This window comes from Amphiura filiformis, chromosome 5 (assembly GCF_039555335.1).
Source record: "Amphiura filiformis chromosome 5, Afil_fr2py, whole genome shotgun sequence".
NCBI lineage: Eukaryota > Metazoa > Echinodermata > Ophiuroidea > Amphilepidida > Amphiuridae > Amphiura > Amphiura filiformis.
Window position 1 is genome coordinate 63,114,342 of NC_092632.1, and position 20,857 is coordinate 63,135,198.

A 20,857-nucleotide genomic window follows, 5' to 3' on the forward strand; every position below is an offset into this window, starting at 1 on the left:
CAGACACATGTGTTGTGAGGATTTAACCAGAGAAGATCTGGTTTAATCAGTTGAGCTGTTTTCAATGAGTGTTATCTTGGTTTAATAGCTTTTAATGAGGTTTAAGTCCTGCAAAGGTCGTGGTGAATTCTACTGTAAACATGACTGCATCATGTTTCTTCCGGTACAGATCATGTAAGGAGTAGTGTCGTGTGTTTTTTGTCCAAGTGATGTGCAGCCAACTGTTGCCGGGATAAGTAACGTACCTTTTGAATAAATGGTTTGCCGATGACCACTTCAGATGATTTCATGTAAACACATGCTTTTCATGATCAATTAGCCTTTTCGACATATGGCGTACACAACAGGAGGGCAGTCTTCAATATGGGTAAAACCCGTGAAATTCAAAAGACTTTATCAATTTCGTGCAGCGCCATCATATTGTGTCCGCCATATCTCGAAAAGGCTAATGGAGATGGCGCGTACAAAGAAGGAGCCAGGAGAAGAAGAAAGTGGAATCAGATTTGTAGTGACTTTATTATTTTTTTTATTGATGGTGTCGTCGTCAACCCTCATTAAAACTTCATGCTTGGACGTCCAAGGTTAGTCGTACAATCCTAGATGTGCTTTAAGCCTCGTTGCCAACCATGATTGTAGCCAATTCTGTAATTATGCATGGCAACTTAACTTATAAAATTTCCATAAGGAATTTATTCAGAATGGTCGTTTGTATAGTTATAGCCCTTCGTAGAAACAATATGTAATAAACCTGCCCGGAACAAACCCACACCCCCTCTACAAATATTGTACTGTTGCCAATTTTGTACAGCTAGAATACAAACTGTAATAAGTATCCGTTCACAAACACTTGTTAGGGGGCCTGATGCAAAAAGGAGGGGGCCTGAAATTTTTGACCCTCCTGAGGGGGGCTGAAAAAATGACCACAAATTTTCCTGGGAAAATCGTGTTTATATGCTTTTCTATGGGGTTAACCCATAATTTTCATGTCAAAAAGGGGGGGGCTGAACATTTTGAGGTATATAAAGGGGGCCCCGAAATTTTTTCGCTATGACATTTTTTGGCATCAGGCCCCCCTAACAAATGTTTGTGAACAGTCCCTAATTGCTTCCACATTTCAAGTAAGCTGTAATAGGGATAATGTTATGCATTTCTGTACTATTTTTGCAGCTATTAAAAGGGCATTTCGTGATCCACAGCCTCATCCCCCCACTTTTCTCAAAAAAATTGAGATTTTTATATCACTGGAAATCTCTGGCTACGTAATGTTTATGTACAAAATTTTTCTTGCAGATTAATCGCTGCAAAGATATCGTGAAATTTGAATTTCATTCTGGTGCACCAGAACGAAATTACAACGTATTGTCTATGGAGCAGTGTAATACACCAGTAATACACATAATCATGCATAACTGGCAAACGCAATATCGGAATCAACTGAAATTTTGGGAATATGCTTTTTTCGTGGATATGTACTGAAAAATGTCATAAAAAGAGGATGCTAGGATCACGAAATACTCCTTTAACTATAAGAAAACTAAAACACAATATATATTGCAGCTGTAAGTTCAATGTGCATACCAAAGACTTTCATGTATAGTCCAACCCGTGACATTTTATACTGTATCTCCTCAATTGTAGAAAATAATGCACGCGTACTGCGATGTTGATGCGTCTAATGCACATAGACGCATCAACACCTCAGTATAAGTGCATTATTTTGTACAATTTCTCGAGCAGCAAGTGATACGCATTTATTAACCTTTTTCATACACGAGAAAAAATCCACGTTTTGCCTTATTTTCATAACAAAATTGTCAGTAAAAGTGTTGGAAAATACAAGCAAATATAAATGCATCAACCCGCAAGAAAAATGAACACGTAAAAAGTATGGGTCAGCCCATAGAAAAGCATATAAACTTAATTTTTTCAGCCCCCCCCCTTAGGAGGGTCAAAATTTTCAGCCCCTTTTTGCATCAGGCCCCCTAACAAGTGTTTGTGAACGGCCCCTAATTACTATCAGAGTGCATACCTGTAAATACGAATCTCCTAATACCTTCTTGACAAAAACAAATCAAGAGTTTTGAAAAGAAAAGATGGCATGTTAATAATGAAATAAATTATAAAAAGTTATGAAATGTGTGAAAATAAAAGCCCAATTAAAGCCATTCGTGGACCATTATTCATTATTACTAAGTTATTGCTTAAAACATGAAGTGTACGGGTGTCCAATATAGAATCGAAACGGCGAGTTGTTTATCTATAACCGGAGGTGTAAAATTATAACATAATGAATGGGCCTCAACACCCCTATCCTCGTAGTTGGAAGGCATCACCTACTTTCGGATAAGGTGGTATATAGCTAGGTAGGATGGTCGGATAATGGACATACACTAGGATCCACAGCATGCTCATCTATCAGGGGAACAGTTTTTAAACCCCAATACATTTGTACATTCATTGAATGACCTTTGAAGATTGGGTACAAAAACTGATATTCTGCAACTTGAGGTCAAATTTTGCACTATGATTATGTAATTGAGGTTATTGGATTATGCCATTGGGATGAGGCTCTTGTGGTCAATAGCGATAGAGCGGTTTGTGCAATCTACGGCGACATCAGAAAAATCCAGAATAATAATAATAATAATAATAATAATAATAATAATAATAATAATAACACTAATAATAATAATAATTATAATAATAATAATAACTAGAGATAATTTGCGCTCACAGAGCGCAGACAATCGCCAGGCATGTAACCCTTTAATGACCTTTTGATCTGACCTTTGACCTTAATGTTTCCCAGATCACGAGGTTTGTTGTCATCAAAATTGAGCCTCGTACCCATTATAGATGTCCAAAAAATGCATTTCTAAAATTTGACCTCTGCAAGACCTTTGACCTGACCCCTGCAAAATGTTCCCCTGGTCATGAGATCTGTTATCACTGAGTTTGAGCCCCATACCCCTTACAGATGTCCAGAAAAAGAAATTATAAGATTTGACCCCAGATAACCTTTAACCTGACCCCTGCAAAGTGTTCCAATATATTCCCTGGTCATCAAGTTTGTTGTCACAGAGTGTGAGTCCTGTACCCCTTACAGATGTACAGAAAATGCATTTCTAAAATATGACCTCTGCATGACCTTTGACCTGACCCCTGTAAAATGTTCCCCTGGTCATGAGATTTGTTGTTAACGAGTTTGAACCCCATACCCCTTATGGATGTCGAGATAATGCAATTGTAAGATTTTACCCCCTTAATGACCTTTGACCCCAATTCTTTGTACAACTTTTAGACACTGGCTAAAGGTGATGCAGGTATGCAAGTGACGTCATTGTATTATGTAATTTGTGGAAGAAGAAGCATTTTTTAGTGAAAATCACATTTTGGCCATAATGACCTTTGGATGACCTTTGACCTCGAGTTGGTCATGTAACATTTGTGCCCCTACCCAATGGTCCTTGTGACCAAATATGGTTACATTGGCCTAAAGCATATGGCTACAATGGCTCGTTAAAAGTTTGACAGAAGAAAGAAAGAAAGAAAGAAAGAAAGAACTAGAGCAACTGTGCCCTTTGCAAGGGCACGAGGTAAGTTAGGCGTATGACTGTGATGACATCATCACGCAGCAATACTGTGCAACGTTAAATTTGACCCGACCTTTGTCTTCGGTTGACCTTTTCGGTTTCATATTCTGAGCAACGTTAAATTTGACCTCGGATGACCTTTTCGGTTTTACACTCCCCAAGTGTTAGGGATCATTTGCCGCAAGTTGCAGCCTGATCGGAGCAACTTTAAATTTGACCTGACCTTTGACCTCACATGACCTTTGCGGTTTCATACTCCCCAAGTGTCAGGGATCATTTTCCCCACTTGCAGCCCAATCAGAGCAACTTTAAATTTGACCTGACCTTTGACCTCGAATGACCTTTGCGGTTTAATACTTCCCAGGGATCATTTCTCCCGACTTACAGCCCAATTGGAGCAACTTCAAATTTGCCCTGACCTTTGACCTCACATGACCGTTGTGGTTTTATACTCCCCAAGTGTCAGGGATCATTTCCCCCGACTTACAGCCCGATTGGAGCAACGTTAAATTTGACCTGACCTTTGACCTCACATGACCTTTACTGTTATATACTCCCCAAGTGTCAGGGATCATTTTCCCCGACTTACAGCCTAATTGGAGCAACTTCAAATTTGACCTGACCTTTGACCTCACTTGACCTTTGTGGTTTTATACTCCCCAAGTGTCAGGGATCATTTTCCCCGAGTTACAGCCCAATCGGAGCAACTTGTAATTTGACCTGACCTTTCACCTCACATGACCTTTGTGGTCTTATACTCCCAAAGTGTCAGGGATCATTTTCCCCGACTTACAGCCTAATTGGAGCAACTTCAAATTTGACCTGACCTTTGACCTCACTTGACCTTTGTGGTTTTATACTCCCAAAGTGTCAGGGATCATTTTCCCCGACTTACAGCCTAATTGGAGCAACTTCAAAATTGACCTGACCTTTGACCTCACTTGACCTTTGTGGTTTTATACTCCCAAAGTGTCAGGGATCATTTTCCCCGACTTACAGCCTCATTGGAGCAACTTCAAATTTGACCTGACCTTTGACCTCACTTGACCTTTGTGGTTTTATACTCCCAAAGTGTCAGGGATCATTTTCCCCGACTTACAGCCTAATTGGAGCAACTTCAAATTTGACCTGACCTTTGACCTCACTTGACCTTTGTGGTTTTATACTCCCAAAGTGTCATTTTCCCCGACTTACAGCCTAATTGGAGCAACTTCAAATTTGACCTGACCTTTGACCTCACTTGACCTTTGTGGTTTTATACTCCCCACGTGTCAGGGATCATTTCCCCCGACTTAAAGCCCAATTGGAGCAACTTTAAATTTGACCTGACCTTTGACCTCACATGACCTTTGTGGTTTTATACTCCCAAAGTGTCAGGGATCATTTTCCCCGACTTACAGCCTAATTGGAGCAACTTCAAATTTGACCTGACCTTTGACCTCACTTGACCTTTGTGGTTTTATACTCCCTAAGTGTCAGGGATCATTTTCCCCGAGTTACAGCCCAATCGGAGCAACTTGTAATTTGACCTGACCTTTGACCTCACATGACCTTTGCGGTTTCATACTCCCCAAGTGTCAGGGATAATTTTCCCCCGAGTTACAGCCCAATCAGAGCAACTTTAAATTTGACCTGACCTTTGACCTCACATGACCTTTGTGGTTTAATGCGGTCATATTTCAACATTTTACTTCTGTAGAAACTATATAGTGGGATTATTGATTTTCATAAAGGCATCATGGGAAGGCGTGATGCAGTTTTAGCCAAGATATCACCCCCCCCCCCCGCACCCACACACCCACACCCTATAGCCATCAGTGGAAATGATGTAGCTGTTTATATCTAGCATACAGGCATCACATCACAAGTTACACTCAAGATATGTAACAAAATTGGCATCTGAACATACCTCAGTTTGTTTCGTGTGAATCGCCCACTTGGGGTTTCATACACCCCAACTGGGCTGTTCCAGTTGAAATTCATACAACCTCTCCGGAAGACATTATCTTAATCTCCCACACAGGGCGTGTGAATTTCGAATGGGCCTACCTCAATGGGTGACTCCGTTTGTAATATTCACTCCCTGTGTGGACGATTCCAGTCATGTCTTGCATGAAAGGTGTATGGATTGCAGTTGGAATAGCCAAAATTTACACGTTTTGATGTATGGATTGCAGCTGCAATAGCCAGGCAGCGACTGGTATGATAGAGCCGGCAACTTGTGAAACCGCCCGGCCGTATGACATTTTCCACACGGTTGACGATGGAAATATACTGAATTTAGAGAATGCACAGCACTCACCACCTGGCAATAGACGAATCCAGACGAAGTTTTACACGTTTTGAAGCACAGACAGCAGAACCATTGCTTGTTTATCAAAACACTAGACTAGATGTCTCCATGTTTTGCCCCTAATTATAATGGGGGGTGCGGCACATATGAGGCAAAAATGACCATTTCTGGCCCCTGTGACCCCTGGATGACCTCCGATATTAAAACATTTTAAGACTTTTGTAGCCACTTACCCAATACGGCTTGGCTATGCGTTTGGTCCACATCCGATCACGGATGTAGCACTAGTAGTCAATTGTGAGAAAGAAAGAAAGAAAGAAAGAAAGAAAGAAACAAACAGCAAGAAAAAAATAAGTTAGGCTGCACGCCTAACTTAAAGAAGAACTGACCAAAAACAGAACACTCGCAAATTGGAAATTTGCGATTGTAATAATAATAGAAATATGTAAAGCACAGAGGCGCTAGCGCTGAACGAAGTTAGACGAGGGTTACGATTGAATATCTTTACAGTTTATTTTAAATTTACTGGCCCAGCTTTTTCAATAATTATGTTCTACTGCAAAAAGGGCAAAATAAAGAAGCATGATGCAATGCGACTTAGAAGTTACAGATTACACACAGGTGACAGGTTTTTTATACCTCTTTGGTCCAAAAATGTTCAAATCCACCCCAGTCCAAAAAGGTCCAAATTTTGAAATAAGGTCCACTTTTTCAAAATCAGCACCCCAATAAATCCTGGTTACGGGCCTGATATAACATGACCAGGATCAAAAATCTAGTGGCCCGCCGGTCAGCCGATGTTTACTGGCCCGACGCAAAATCCACTGGCACCTGGCCACCGCTTAAATCCGTCCCTGGTCCAATTGTATTTTAGTCGAACTTCATCGGCGTGGATTATGTTCGACTACTTCCATGACTGTAAAATTCATGAATGAGGTATGATGGGGTATGGTATGGTAACGATAAACGACCTGTAGGATTCATATCTCAAAGTGTTGAAATATCTCAAAGTGTAAAGTCCTGCATCGCATTAATGCTGATAAAAATCACACAACACGTCGATGGATCAGACACTACATTGACTTAGCCCCAGAAACCCTAAACTTTAGCAGTTTCTGGCGTGTCTGTCAATTCTGACAATATTGTAACCTGGAATACCATAGGTCTAATATCTTGACAAAATGAGATATGGAGCTCGATGTGTTTGAGGAACAGGTGAGTCTATTTTCCCGTACACCACTTTAGAACCGTGCACAACAGGGTTCGTGTGATATTTCCGGTTCTACCATCAATTTAAGATTCATCTATTTTAAACGGTTGCGATTTGGTAGTTCCCAGCATCTTGCGAATGGTAGTGAGCTTTGACGTTGTTTTAATGTGCAGTAATAAGCTGAATTTATACTCGATCGCCCAGCGATTGCGATGAAACGCTTTTGGAAAGCGATGGGAAATCGCCGAATTTTGCGATGCATCGCTCGTCGCTTTTGCATTTATACTTATCACGGCGATAGCGATTGCAGACGTCAATTAAAATGTTCGAAAACGTCACAAAATACATTTTTAGAACATCCATTTATGTCAATAGTTATTGCTTTGAATTATTTCATCACCGAAAGTTAATAATCGAAAAAGATAAATTAATTAGCAAAATAATAGATCCAGTTGGTTGGAAATGATTGGTTGATGCATTTGTGTCAAGCGATATCGCTGGGAAGTTGAGATTTCGTCAACTCGCAAAAGCGACGTCGTTTTTGCCTGAGCGATTTGAATCGATTGATCGGCTTGACGCTCTGGAAATGTAAGTAAATACTGAGCATGCGTGAGAATCGCATGCAAAAGCGATCGAGTATACATTCAGCTATATAGGCTTAAATGAAAAGGTGTTCGGGATTACCCCACTCTACCCTATAGTGTCCTCTTCATTTACTTACGTCATTCAGCCCGCTGCTTTGAAATTTAATTTCGCTTCGAACGGGGGAAGGACCCGTACGAGCCCGAATTTTACCAACACAATTTCTCTTTTGACAGAAAGTCAATTATATTTTGATGTTGAATGTCTGGTGGAAATACATTGTTCAGTGTACGTCATCAAACATTCGTTAGAAATTAAACATGGCTGGAAATAGAATCGGAATAGATTAAATAACGAAGACATGTTGCGTCGAATATAGGACGTCAAATAAAAAGTATGTATACCACGGGCCTAAGACACTGAAACATATTTATCACAAAACCCGGGTCACAAAACTTCCCGGTCCCGCAATTCCGAGGTCCAAAGCACAATGTTTATGTTTCACAATACCTTCCAAATAACTGATGCAAAGTCATTAACCTCGTATCAACACTGCAAAGTTTGTTGAAGGAATAAAGCAATACAAAAGCTTGATCGCTAATCGCGCTCGGCGAATCGCCTGCAGAACTTGACATGTAAGATAGGGACGGTTTACAGTAAAATATTATTCGTCTCTTTGCCGAATTCATTATATTGATTGCAAAAAAGCAGACAAATTTGCATGTCTTTATGTTTGATTATTTTTATTTTTACACTCATTTGGTGCCCAAATGGGGGAGGCCTATATGGATCCAATCTCGTAATCTTTTTAAAGCATCTTAAACGATTCTAAATGTGTTCGTGTTGAAATCGGCTTTGAGAGTCAGTCATTCAAAAAACGCGAAAAAAATATTGGGTCCATAGGAACCCCATAGGGCACTTTTGAATGGGTTAAAGTGGGCACTTTAAAAGTGTTAAAGCTTTTGCAAGTCATGTATAAGGACTTTGACGACGAAGGTAGTAACTGCTATTAATATTAATAGGCCTATAGGCCCTACATACCTATATATTTGAGTCTGCACAGATCCAGGAATCACCGTCAATGACGGAACCATGGTTTGAAATGATCCAGGAATCACCCTCAATGACGGAACCGTGGTTTGAAGTTGTGGAAAGCGGACTACAGCGATTTAAAATACGAAGTCTACTTGGTCGACAGTTTCTTGCCGAGATGTTGGGAACTTTTATCTTAGTAGTAAGTATCAATATGTCATGTCAGTACTTTCGATGTATTTCGCCATCATGCATCAGTGCCACTACACTTACTAATTGCACTTGATATTATACTTACCATGCCACATATAATACACGCTTTATCAGTGATCACCGATTTTTTGAAAAGCAGGAGGAAACCGTAGATCCCGGTGAAAACCTGCGAGAGCGAGCATGGAATTGGGATAAACCAAGTGCACGTGAGTCCTTGGGCAGCGCTGGGGCTTGAACCCGGATTCTCAGTGCTGCACTACGGTCAAGGGGACAACCGCTGCGCCAACTCGCTCTCCCATGAGAACCTGGTCATGCCACACAATCATTCTGTAAAGTAACCCCTAGCATCTTCATGCTTGATGTGACGTTAATATCAACATCATTTAGTATAAGGCGTCTCAGAGGCGTCTAAAGTCAGGTTGTTGCCATAAAAACCTGATGTGCATTACTTGATATTTGGATGTCATTTTCATCACACCAATTGCACAGATCATCGATGTCTTTCTGCGGTTGAGAAAGTGTAGCAGGTGACTTAACATACACAATTCATCAAATGTCAGGTCATCTATAAATACAATTGTTCGTGGCGTCATTTATCATAAAATGATATGACCAAATATGGTGCCCTGGGGTACACCCCCCTGAGAGGTACTGAATTGTAGATGACATACCATGACTTTTACCCTCTGTGTGCGGTTTCTTAAAAACTAAATAATTATGACGGGGATGTGTCTATCGATTTCCGTATCGTGCTTATGGCGATGGTGTGAATAAGTCTGTCGAACACCTAAGTCAAATCTATTGCACATAGCGTTAAAATTGTCATTTCTGAATGTGTTCAAGTAAAGGTTTGTACTTGATTCTTGTGTCCCATAGCAGTTGGTGACACAGGTTAAAAAAATAAATATACATGTTATTTTTCGTATGAGGCATGAACGACTCATCACTTCACTGTCATAAGCATCACCTGTTATAATAAAAATTCCTTTAAAAAGGAATGTGGCGCCCAATGTGAGCTGGACGGGATATGGTGAATTCCATGGTGATTAGATTTGGTATTATAATGATTTTTTTTAGGGAAGAGTAGAAGATGATCAAATACGAGAGAAATGCTTCATGGCTTTCGTGTCAATTTGCGATTATGTGGGGTCGGAGTTCTGTTTTGGGAGCCTATTGTAGTGAGGATATTGCTTTGGATATTGAATATTGTTGAATTTCGTTATGCATGGCCTAGGGTATATGATGGATAACTAGAAGACACAAATAAGTAAGCTTCCCCCTAGTCATCTATACACTCATTCTTGTCACACGACGAATTTCGACAAAGTCATGTAAACGTAATTTCGTTTTTCACCCGACCTCCGTCCAGAAACAATCCTGAAATGTTGAAAACTTGGGGTCGGCGCACTCATGCCAGTTTATCCTAAGGTATACTCTGTGTCTTTTGTAGCCAACCATGTGGCTAAGAGAGGCTAGGAAATACTTAAACTAATACAAAACAATCATACCCTCCTTTCATATCAAACAATAGGGCCTCCCAAGAAATTGACAGGCCTGTTAAATCAAGGGTAAGATCGATCGTTATTCTTCATGAAACGGGCACAGCCCATTTTTATGTTATTAATTATGCTAAAAATTAATTAATAAATAACAAAATTACGTCATAGAACTCTATTTTAAACAGACAAAATAGCCAGTGGGGTTTCTTTCACTTAACATTGCTAGGAACCCTTCCCAGCAGTTAGGCATTACAATGAATATTATTTTTGCAAATACACTTCTGACCTTCAACACAGTCATGTCTTCCGAATTTATTCCTTTCTCTGCTGACCAGAACTGATGTTTTTATCAGAGATAGTCACCACAAAGATACTGAGCTTCTAATATCTTTGGTCACAATCAGTTAGCAGTCGATTCAAGCACATAAAGTCATAAACCAATTAGTGATTTCATGATTGGTCAGTGGTTGTGTTGGTCAACTATAATTAATTGGTGTTGGTTTAAGGATTAGGTGCACCGCGTGCAATCACTATGGACCACAATGGCCTCATTCCAGTGGCATCATCAATAACCTCAATTAAACAATCATAGTGCAAAATTTGACCTTAAGTTGCAAAGTATGAGTTTTTGTACTCACATTTTCAAAGGTCATTCAATGAATGCACAAATGTATTGGGGTTAAAGAACTGTGCCCTGATAGATGAGCATGTTGTAGATTCTTCACACTGTAAACAACTAGTTCATGTGCAAACATGTTCAAAACATATATAATTAGAATGGTCAAATGTCACCGTCTATCGGGTTCTAAGAGGCGGTAAACTGGTTTAAACCATACAAAGGTCACGGGTTATTTGGTGTTTTTATAAGTCCATTAATTTTGTATTTTAAACAAAGAGTATACACACATCATTTTATCCCGTGCATATCAGAAAACAATAATAAAATAAAATCCTAGCATATTGTGGTTTTATTTCTGAGCTGGGCATAATTTTAGCAAAACAATTAAGGAGTAAATCTAGCAAGAGTGAAATTAGAAGCTTTTCACAAAGTACATGCCTATATGTGGCCCCTCCGTAGAGGGCGCCACAAAAATGCAAAACCTTTCATTGACATTCTCTATATTTAATACTACAACATTGGGACAGGTTGCTGTACAAAATGCATGTTTAAATTTTATGCCACTCCGGATTTGTACATCATTTCCTATGCATTGTTGTTGTTGATTGATTGATTTATTTATTGATGTTTTAGATTTTTGGCGATGGTGCTGTCGCACAGTTCGTGGTGAGTGGCTCACATCCAGGGGCATTTTTGTCCGTCAACTGGGGTTTTGCAGCTGGTCTTTTACTTGGAGTATACTTTTCTGCGGGGGTATCAGGTAAGGTACATATATATAATCGTCAGTCACACTTAACGGTCATTCGAAGGTGTTTATAGATTGTGATAGTGATTTTCATACCTGCGGATGATTTAGAATCCATTCAATTGGAGAGTGAATTCAAAAGACTAGTTTGCATCTGACAATCAACTCCCCACAGCCCGTGATTGGCGAGTAGCGCATAAAAGGAAAGTTGATGCATCTGTTGCCTTCATAGGAGAAAATGAATCGTAGAAAATGGCGAATATTACAATAGTTTGTTACGAGCCGTAATGACTCAAGGCCAAAATCACATTTTACCCAAATCCACACGAATGCACAACAATAATACACTGTTTGATTAAGTTAACAAAGTCTTTAATTAAAAGTAAAATATGATTGATACGTGAACAATAAATGCACATACAATATAATCAAACAATCACAATTTTAACAAATCAGTACTTAAGATCTCACACCACCAAATCAGAGTCCCATAATAGAGCTAAATATGCCTTACAAAAACGTCAATTTTTCTTCACAAGAGCGACTCAGTTTTAGCGACAGCTATGATGGTTGAAACCATGCAGCCCTTGCCTAATCCCTGTGGCTGGGAGAACAAATAGGTTGATCGTACTTATTGTTTACGACTGGCCCTCGGAATCTACGATGTCCAGGAAGCACCTAATTTACATAATCATGCCAGTGTTTCTGCAAAGAAAATGCTGCTTAAAATCATTAAAAATTATTCGATCTCTCCTATCTGTGGTACACTTGAAGTATTTAACATTTCTAATCATGACCAATTCTTATTTTGCAGCTTTTTGCAAAATTATGCAAATTTCTGCTCATTTTAATGCTTACTTTAGCTATCTATGAGTTTTGCTGAGAATTCAAATTAAGGGCGCACAACCATATAATTCTATTTGGTGATGTAAAATCTGAAATGCAAATATTAGGAAATTGTTAAAGTCAATCGTTTCATATAAAAAGATGAAGATCAAGGATGTGGCGGATGAGATTTGTTATTGATGTCCTATAGAAACTCGAAGATCAAGGACCTAATTTGAACATTAGAAAATTGTTAAAGTAAATCGTTTCATATAAAAGATGAAGATGAAGGATGTGGCAGATGAGATTTGGCACAATGTTCTATAAAAACTTGAAGATCGAGGATGTGTTGTGAATATAAGGACATTTTTTAAAGTGAATCGTTTCATATAAAAAGATGAAGATCAATGATGTGAATGATGAGATTATTATTTATTTGTCATTGATGTTGTATAAAAACTCGACGATCAAGGATGTGATGGGAATATTATGAAATTGTTTAAAAAAATCAAAGATCAAGGATGTAATGTGAATATTAGGAAATTGTTGAAAGTGAACTGTATCATATAAAAAGATGAAGATCAAGGATGTGAAGGATGAGATTTGTCATTGATGTTCAATAAAAAACTCGAAGATCAAAGATGTAATGTGAATATTAGGAAATTGTTGAAAGTGAACTTTATCATATTAAAAGATGAAGATCAAGCATGTAAAGGATGAGATTAACATTTATTTCTCATCGATGTACTATAAGAGCTCGAAGATCAAGGATGTGATGGGATATTAGGCAATTGTTAAAGTGAATCGTTTCATATAAAGAGATGAAGATCAAGGATGTGACGGATGAGATTTGTCATTGATGTTCTATAAAACTCGAAGATTCAATTCAATTCAATTCAATTAAGGGGGTACTACACCCCTAGCCAATTTTGTGCCTATTTTTGCATTTTTCTCAAAAATAATAGCACATTGGTGACAAGTATGATATGTACATTATAGGGGCAAGGACTACAACTACTGTACTGAATATGCAGCAACTCAAAGCAAGTAGCTATTGATTTATTGATCAAATATTGGTTTTCCCTCATTTTTGACTGTTACTCCACAACTGTTGTCTGTGCTGAAATAAAATTTACAGTGCAGTAGTTGTAGTCCTTGCCCCTATAATATATATATCTTACTTGTCCCCAATGCGCTATAATTTTTGAGAAAAATGCAAAAATAGGCACAAAATTGGGCAGGGTGTAGTACCCCCTTAAAAAAACTTTTATTTAAACACGGTAAAAAATCAGATTCAACATAAACAGTTGTTCTTCCACTGATCCGTATAGATGTTATGGGATAATAGGAAATTGTTAAAGTGAATCGTATCATATAAAAAGATGAAGATTAATGATGTGGCGGATGAGATTTGTCATTGATGTTCTATAAAATCTAGAAATCAATGATATAATTTGAACATTAGGAAATTGTTTAAGTGAACCGTTTCATATAAAAATATGAAGATCAAGGATGTGGCGGATGAGATTTGTCAATTGATGTCCTATAAAATCTCGAAGATCAAGGATGTGATGGGAATATTAGGAACAGTGCCGCCGAGAGCCATTACGGGCCCGGGGGCAATGTGAACGCACGGGCCCCTTTGATCAGTGATGACGGTGCAGGACTTCATAAGTGTGTGGGTGTGTGTGTGGGTGTGGGGGGGGGGGGCAGTGGCATAAATTTCTTTGTAACAGGGGGGGGGAGGTTGGTGTAAAATCCTTGAACATATGTTGCAGCGGAGCGAAAGTAGCATGTTTAGCTGCCAATAATCAAATATGAACATTGAAGGAGACAAATTAAGTTTCTCTGAACAACTTCCACGCAAAGTGCAAAAAATTTGCCAATTTAAAGCCAATTTGAAGCTAAAATGATCCAAGTATGAACCGGTGAATTGGACAAATGCGCGCGATGCGCGCCAAAATTTGTAATTCGAATTAGCAACTTTTGCTCCCAGATTGGACGTATTGAAACAAACTCCGTGCAAAGCGCGAAAAAATTGCCAATGTTAAGGTAAATGATCAAATAATAAAGTGAAGGGCACAATGCGCGCGAAGCGCGCGAAAATTTGCAATTTGTGTTCCCACGATTAAGGTGCACTCCCCTGATTTCTCGAAGATTCATTATATCGAGGATGATCATTTTGGTAAAAGCAAAGAGTAAATTCAAGTGAAATATTTATTAGAGTGTGTGCTTCAAAGGCTATCTTGTATTTTTTATAAAATGCATGTCTCTTTTCTTTGTTTTTAACGGGCCCGTTACTCTTGTTTGGTTTTATGGGCCGTAAAAGAGCAAAAAAACAGACCTTATAATGGACCCGTAAAGGCAAAGAAAAGAGACCGTAGTGGGCCCGGAAAAGCAAAGAAAAGATACCATAGGCCCGTGTTGAAGGAAAGAAAAGAGACCTTAGTGAGTAAAAGATATATACCTTAATGGACCCAGAAAAAAGAAAAAAGAGACCTCGGAGGGCCCATAAAAAGCAAAGAAGAGATAGGCCTACCTTAGGGCTAAGAAAAGAGACCTTTGTCGGCCCGTATAGTAAAGCAAAGAAAATATGCCTTAATTGCAAGGTATCTATTCTGAATTTTTTACGGGCCCCTGAGGGCTGTTTTCTTTGCTTTTACTGACCCATAGTAAAGTATCTTTTCTTCATTTTTACGGGCCCCCTAGGACCCCGGGCCCCGGGGTAACGCCCCCGGTTACCCCCCCTTGTCGGCGGCACTGATTAAGAAATTGTTAAAGTCAATCGTTTCATATAAAAAGATGAAGATCAAGGATGTGGCGGATGAGATTTGTCAATTGATGTCCTATAAAAACTCGCAGATCAAGGATGTAATGTGAATATTAGGAAATTGTTAAGGTGAATCGTTTCATATAAAAAAATGAAGATCAAGGACATGGCGGATGAGATTTGTCAATTGATGTCCTATAAAAACTCGAAGATCAAGGATATGTAATGTGAATATTAGGAAATTGTTGAAGTGAACCGTTTCATATAAAAAGATAAAGATGTGGCAGTTGAGATTTGTCATTGATGTTCTATAAAACTCGAAGATCAAGGATGTGATGGGAATATTAGGAAATTGTTAAAGTGAATCGTATCATATAAAAATATGAAAATCTAGGATGTGGCGGATGAGATTTGTTATTTATGTTCTATAAAAACTCAAAGATCAAGGATTTAATGTGACTATTATGATATTGTTAAAGTGAAACGCTTCATATAAAAAGATGAAGATCAAGGATGTGGCGGATGAGATTTGTCATTTATGTTCTATAAAAACTCGAAGACCAAGGATGTGATGTGAATATTAGGAAATTGTTGAAATTGTTAAAGTGAACCGTTTCATATAACAAGACCAAGCATGTGACGGATGAGATTTGTCATTGATGTTCTATAAAAACTCAAAGATCAAGGATTTAATGTGAATATTAAGGGATTGTTAAAGTGAATCGTTTCATATAAAAAGATGAAGGTCAAGGATGTGGCGGATGAGATTTGTAAATTGATGTCCTATAAAAGGATCTAATGTTAATATTAGGAAATTGTTAAAATGAATCGTTTCATAAAAAAAAAAAGAATCTTGTGGTGGATAAGATTTGTCATTGATATTCTACAAAATGAAGGGATTTCCTTCATACCCCTTATAAAACCTCGAAGATCAAGGATGTAATGTGACTATTACTAAATTGTTTTAAAGTGAATCGTATCATATATATAAAAAGATGAAGATCAAGGATGTGGCGGATGAGATTTGTCATTGATGTTCTATAAAAACTCGAATATCAAGGATGTAATGTTAATAAGGATGTGGCGGATGAGATTTGTCATTGATGTTCTATAAAAGCTCGAAGATCAAGGATCTAATTTGAATATTAGGAAATTGGTAAAGTGAATCGTTTCATATAAAAAGATGAAGATCAAGGATGTGGCGGATGAGATTTGTCATTGATGTTCTATAAGAACTCGAAGATCAAGGATGTGATTGGAATATTATGAAATTGTTGAAAGTGAATAATTGTGTCATATAAAAAGATGAAGATCAAGCATGTGACGGATGAGATTTGTCATTGATGTTCTATAAAACCTCAAAGATCAAGGATGTAATGTGAATATTAGGAAATTGTTAAAAGTGAACTGTATCGTATAAAAAGATGAAGATCAAGGATGTGAAGGATGAGATTAACATTTATGTTCTATAAAAACTCAAAGATCAAGGATATAATTCGAACATTGGGAAATTGTTAAGGTGAATCGCTTCATATAAAAGATGAAGATTAATGATGTGGCGGATGAGATTTGTCATTGATGTCCTATAGAAACTCGAAGATCAAGAATGTGATGCGACATTAGGAAATTCTTTAAAGTGAATCGTATCATATAAAAGATGAATATCAAGGATGTGGTGGATGAGATTTGTCATTGATGGCTTATAAAACCACGAAGATCAAAGATGTAATGTGAATATTAGGAAATTGTTAAAGTCAATCGTTTCATATAAAGAGATGAAGATAATGGGTGTGGCGGATGAGATTTGTCATTGATGTTCTATAAAAACTTGAAGATCAAGGATGTGATGGGAATATTAAGAAATTGTTTAAAGTGAACTGTATCATATAAGGAGGTGAAGATCAAGGATGTGAAGGATGAGATTAACATTTATTTCTCATTGATGTTCAATAAGAGCTCGAAGATCAAGGATGTGAAGGGATATTAGGAAATTCTTTAAAGTGAATCGTATCATATAAAAAGATGAAGATCAAGGATGTGGCGGATGAGGTTCGTCACTGATGTTCTATAAAAACTCGAAGATTAAGGATTTAATGTGAATATTATGAAATTGTTTAAGTGAACCGTTTCATATAAAAATATGAAGATCAAGTATGTGGCGGATGAGATATGTCATTGATGTCCTATAAAAACTCGAAGATCAAAAATCTAATGTTAATATTAGGAAAATGTTAAAGTGAATCGTTTCATATAAAAAGATGAAGATCAAGGATGTGGGGATGAGATTTGTCATTGATGTTCTATAAAAAACTCAAAGATCAAGGATGTAATGTGAATATTAGGAAATTGTTTAAAGTGAACTGTATCGTATAAAAGATGAAGATCAAGGATGTGAAGGATGAGATTAACATTTATTTCTCATTGATGTTCTATAAGAGCTCGAAGATCAAGGATGTGATGGGATATTAGGAAATTCTTTAAAGTGAATCGTATCATATAAAAAGATGAAGATCAAGGATGTGGCTGGTGAGATTTCTCATTGATGTTCTATAAAAACTCAAAGATCAAGGATGTAATGTGAATATTAGGAAATTGTTTAAAGTGAACTGTATCGTATAAAAGATGAAGATCAAGGATGTGAAGGATGAGATTAACATTTATTTCTCATTGATGTTCTATAAGAGCTCGAAGATCAAGGGTGTGATGGGATATTAGGAAATTCTTTAAAGTGAATCGTATCATATAAAAAGATGAAGATCAAGGATGTGGCAGGTGAGATTTCTCATTGATGTTCTATAAAAACTTGAAGATCAAGGATGTGATGGGAATATTAAGAAATTGTTTAAAGTGAACTGTATCATATAAGGAGGTGAAGATCAAGGATGTGAAGGATGAGATTAACATTTATTTCTCATTGATGTTCTATAAGAGCTCGAAGATCAAGGATGTGAAGGGATATTAGGAAATTCTTTAAAGTGAATCGTATCATATAAAAAGATGAAGATCAATGATGTGAAGGATGAGATTAACATTTATGTTCTATAAAAACTCAAAGATCAAGGATATAATTCGAACATTGGGAAATTGTTAAGGTGAATCGCTTCATATAAAAAGATGAAGATTAATGATGTGGCGGATGAGATTTGTCATTGATGTCCTATAGAAACTCGAAGATCAAGAATGTGATGCGACATTAGGAAATTCTTTAAAGTGAATCGTATCATATAAAAAGATGAATATCAAGGATGTGGTGGATGAGATTTGTCATTGATGGCTTATAAAACCACGAAGATCAAAGATGTAATGTGAATATTAGGAAATTGTTAAAGTCAATCGTTTCATATAAAGAGATGAAGATAATGGGTGTGGCGGATGAGATTTGTCATTGATGTTCTATAAAAACTTGAAGATCAAGGATGTGATGGGAATATTAAGAAATTGTTTAAAGTGAACTGTATCATATAAGGAGGTGAAGATCAAGGATGTGAAGGATGAGATTAACATTTATTTCTCATTGATGTTCAATAAGAGCTCGAAGATCAAGGATGTGAAGGGATATTAGGAAATTCTTTAAAGTGAATCGTATCGGATGAGGTTTGTAACTGATGTTCTATAAAAACTCGAAGATTAAGGATTTAATGTGAATATTATGAAATTGTTTAAGTGCACCGTTTCATATAAAAATATGAAGATCAAGTATGTGGCGGATGAGATATGTCATTGATGTCCTATAAAAACTCGAAGATCAAAAATCTAATGTTAATATTAGGAAAATGTTAAAGTGAATCGTTTCATATAAAAAGATGAAGATCAAGGATGTGGGGGATGAGATTTGTCATTGATGTTCTATAAAAACTCAAAGATCAAGGATGTAATGTGAATATTAGGAAATTGTTTAAAGTGAACTGTATCGTATAAAAAGATGAAGATCAAGGATGTGAAGGATGAGATTAACATTTATTTCTCATTGATGTTCTATAAGAGCTCGAAGATCAAGGATGTGATGGGATATTAGGAAATTCTTTAAAGTGAATCGTATCATATAAAAGATGAAGATCAAGGATGTGGCTGGTGAGATTTCTCATTGATGTTCTATAAAAACTTGAAGATCAAGGATGTGATGGGAATATTAAGAAATTGTTTAAAGTGAACTGTATCATATAAGGAGGTGAAGATCAAGGATGTGAAGGATGAGATTAACATTTATTTCTCATTGATGTTCTATAAGAGCTCGAAGATCAAGGATGTGAAGGGATATTAGGAAATTCTTTAAAGTGAATCGTATCATATAAAAAGATGAAGATCAAGGATGTGGCGGATAAGATTTGTCACTGATGTTCTATAAGAGCTCGAAGATCAAGGATGTGATGGGATATTATGAAATTGTTAAAGTCAATCGTTTTATATAAAAAGATGAAGATCAAGGCCCGGGATCAAGGATGTGGCGGATGAGATTTGTCATTGATGTTCAATAAGAGCTCGAAGATCAAGGATGTGAAGGGATATTAGGAAATTCTTTAAAGTGAATCGTATCATATAAAAAGATGAAGATCAAGGATGTGGCGGATGAGGTTCGTCACTGATGTTCTATAAAAACTCGAAGATTAAGGATTTAATGTGAATATTATGAAATTGTTTAAGTGAACCGTTTCATATAAAAATATGAAGATCAAGGATGTGGCGGATGAGATTTGTCATTGATGTCCTATAAAACCACGAAGATCAAAGATGTAATGTGAATATTAGGAAATTGTTAAAGTCAATCGTTTCATATAAAGAGATGAAGATAATGGGTGTGGCGGATGAGATTTGTCATTGATGTTCTATAAAAACTCAAAGATCAAGGATGTAATGTGAATATTAGGAAATTGTTTAAAGTGAACTGTATCGTATAAAAAGATGAAGATCAAGGATGTGAAGGATGAGATTAACATTTATTTCTCATTGATGTTCTATAAGAGCTCGAAGATCAAGGATGTGAAGGGATATATATTAGGAAATTCTTTAAAGTGAATCGTATCATATAAAAAGATGAAGATCAAGAATGTGGCGGATGAGATTTGTCACTGATGTTCTATAAGAGCTCGAAGATCAAGGATGTGAAGGGATATTAGGAAATTCTTTAAAGTGAATCGTATCATATAAAAAGATGAAGATCAAGGATGTGGCGGATGAGGTTCGTCACTGATGTTCTATAAAAACTCGAAGATTAAGGATTTAATGTGAATATTATGAAATTGTTTAAGTGAACCGTTTCATATAAAAATATGAAGATCAAGTATGTGGCGGATGAGATATGTCATTGATGTCCTATAAAAACTCGAAGATCAAAAATCTAATGTTAATATTAGGAAAATGTAAAAGTGAATCGTTTCATATAAAAAGATGAAGATCAAGGATGTGGGGGATGAGATTTGTCATTGATGTTCTATAAAAACTCAAAGATCAAGGATGTAATGTGAATATTAGGAAATTG

At 37.1% G+C, this 20,857-nt stretch overlaps 1 protein-coding gene across 1 annotated transcript in view; it reads left to right on the top strand.

The window, feature by feature from the left end:
- Window positions 1-8,739: 8,739 nt before the first annotated feature.
- LOC140151934 (aquaporin-10-like) overlaps window positions 8,740-20,857 on the top strand; it is a 30,973-nt gene continuing 18,855 nt past the window's right edge. Inside the window, exons 1-2 of the mRNA XM_072174241.1 lie at window positions 8,740-8,912; window positions 11,675-11,801. Of these exons, the coding sequence (XP_072030342.1) occupies window positions 8,760-8,912; window positions 11,675-11,801 (280 nt within the window). The 5' untranslated portion in view covers window positions 8,740-8,759. The remainder of the gene's footprint in view (window positions 8,913-11,674; window positions 11,802-20,857) is intronic.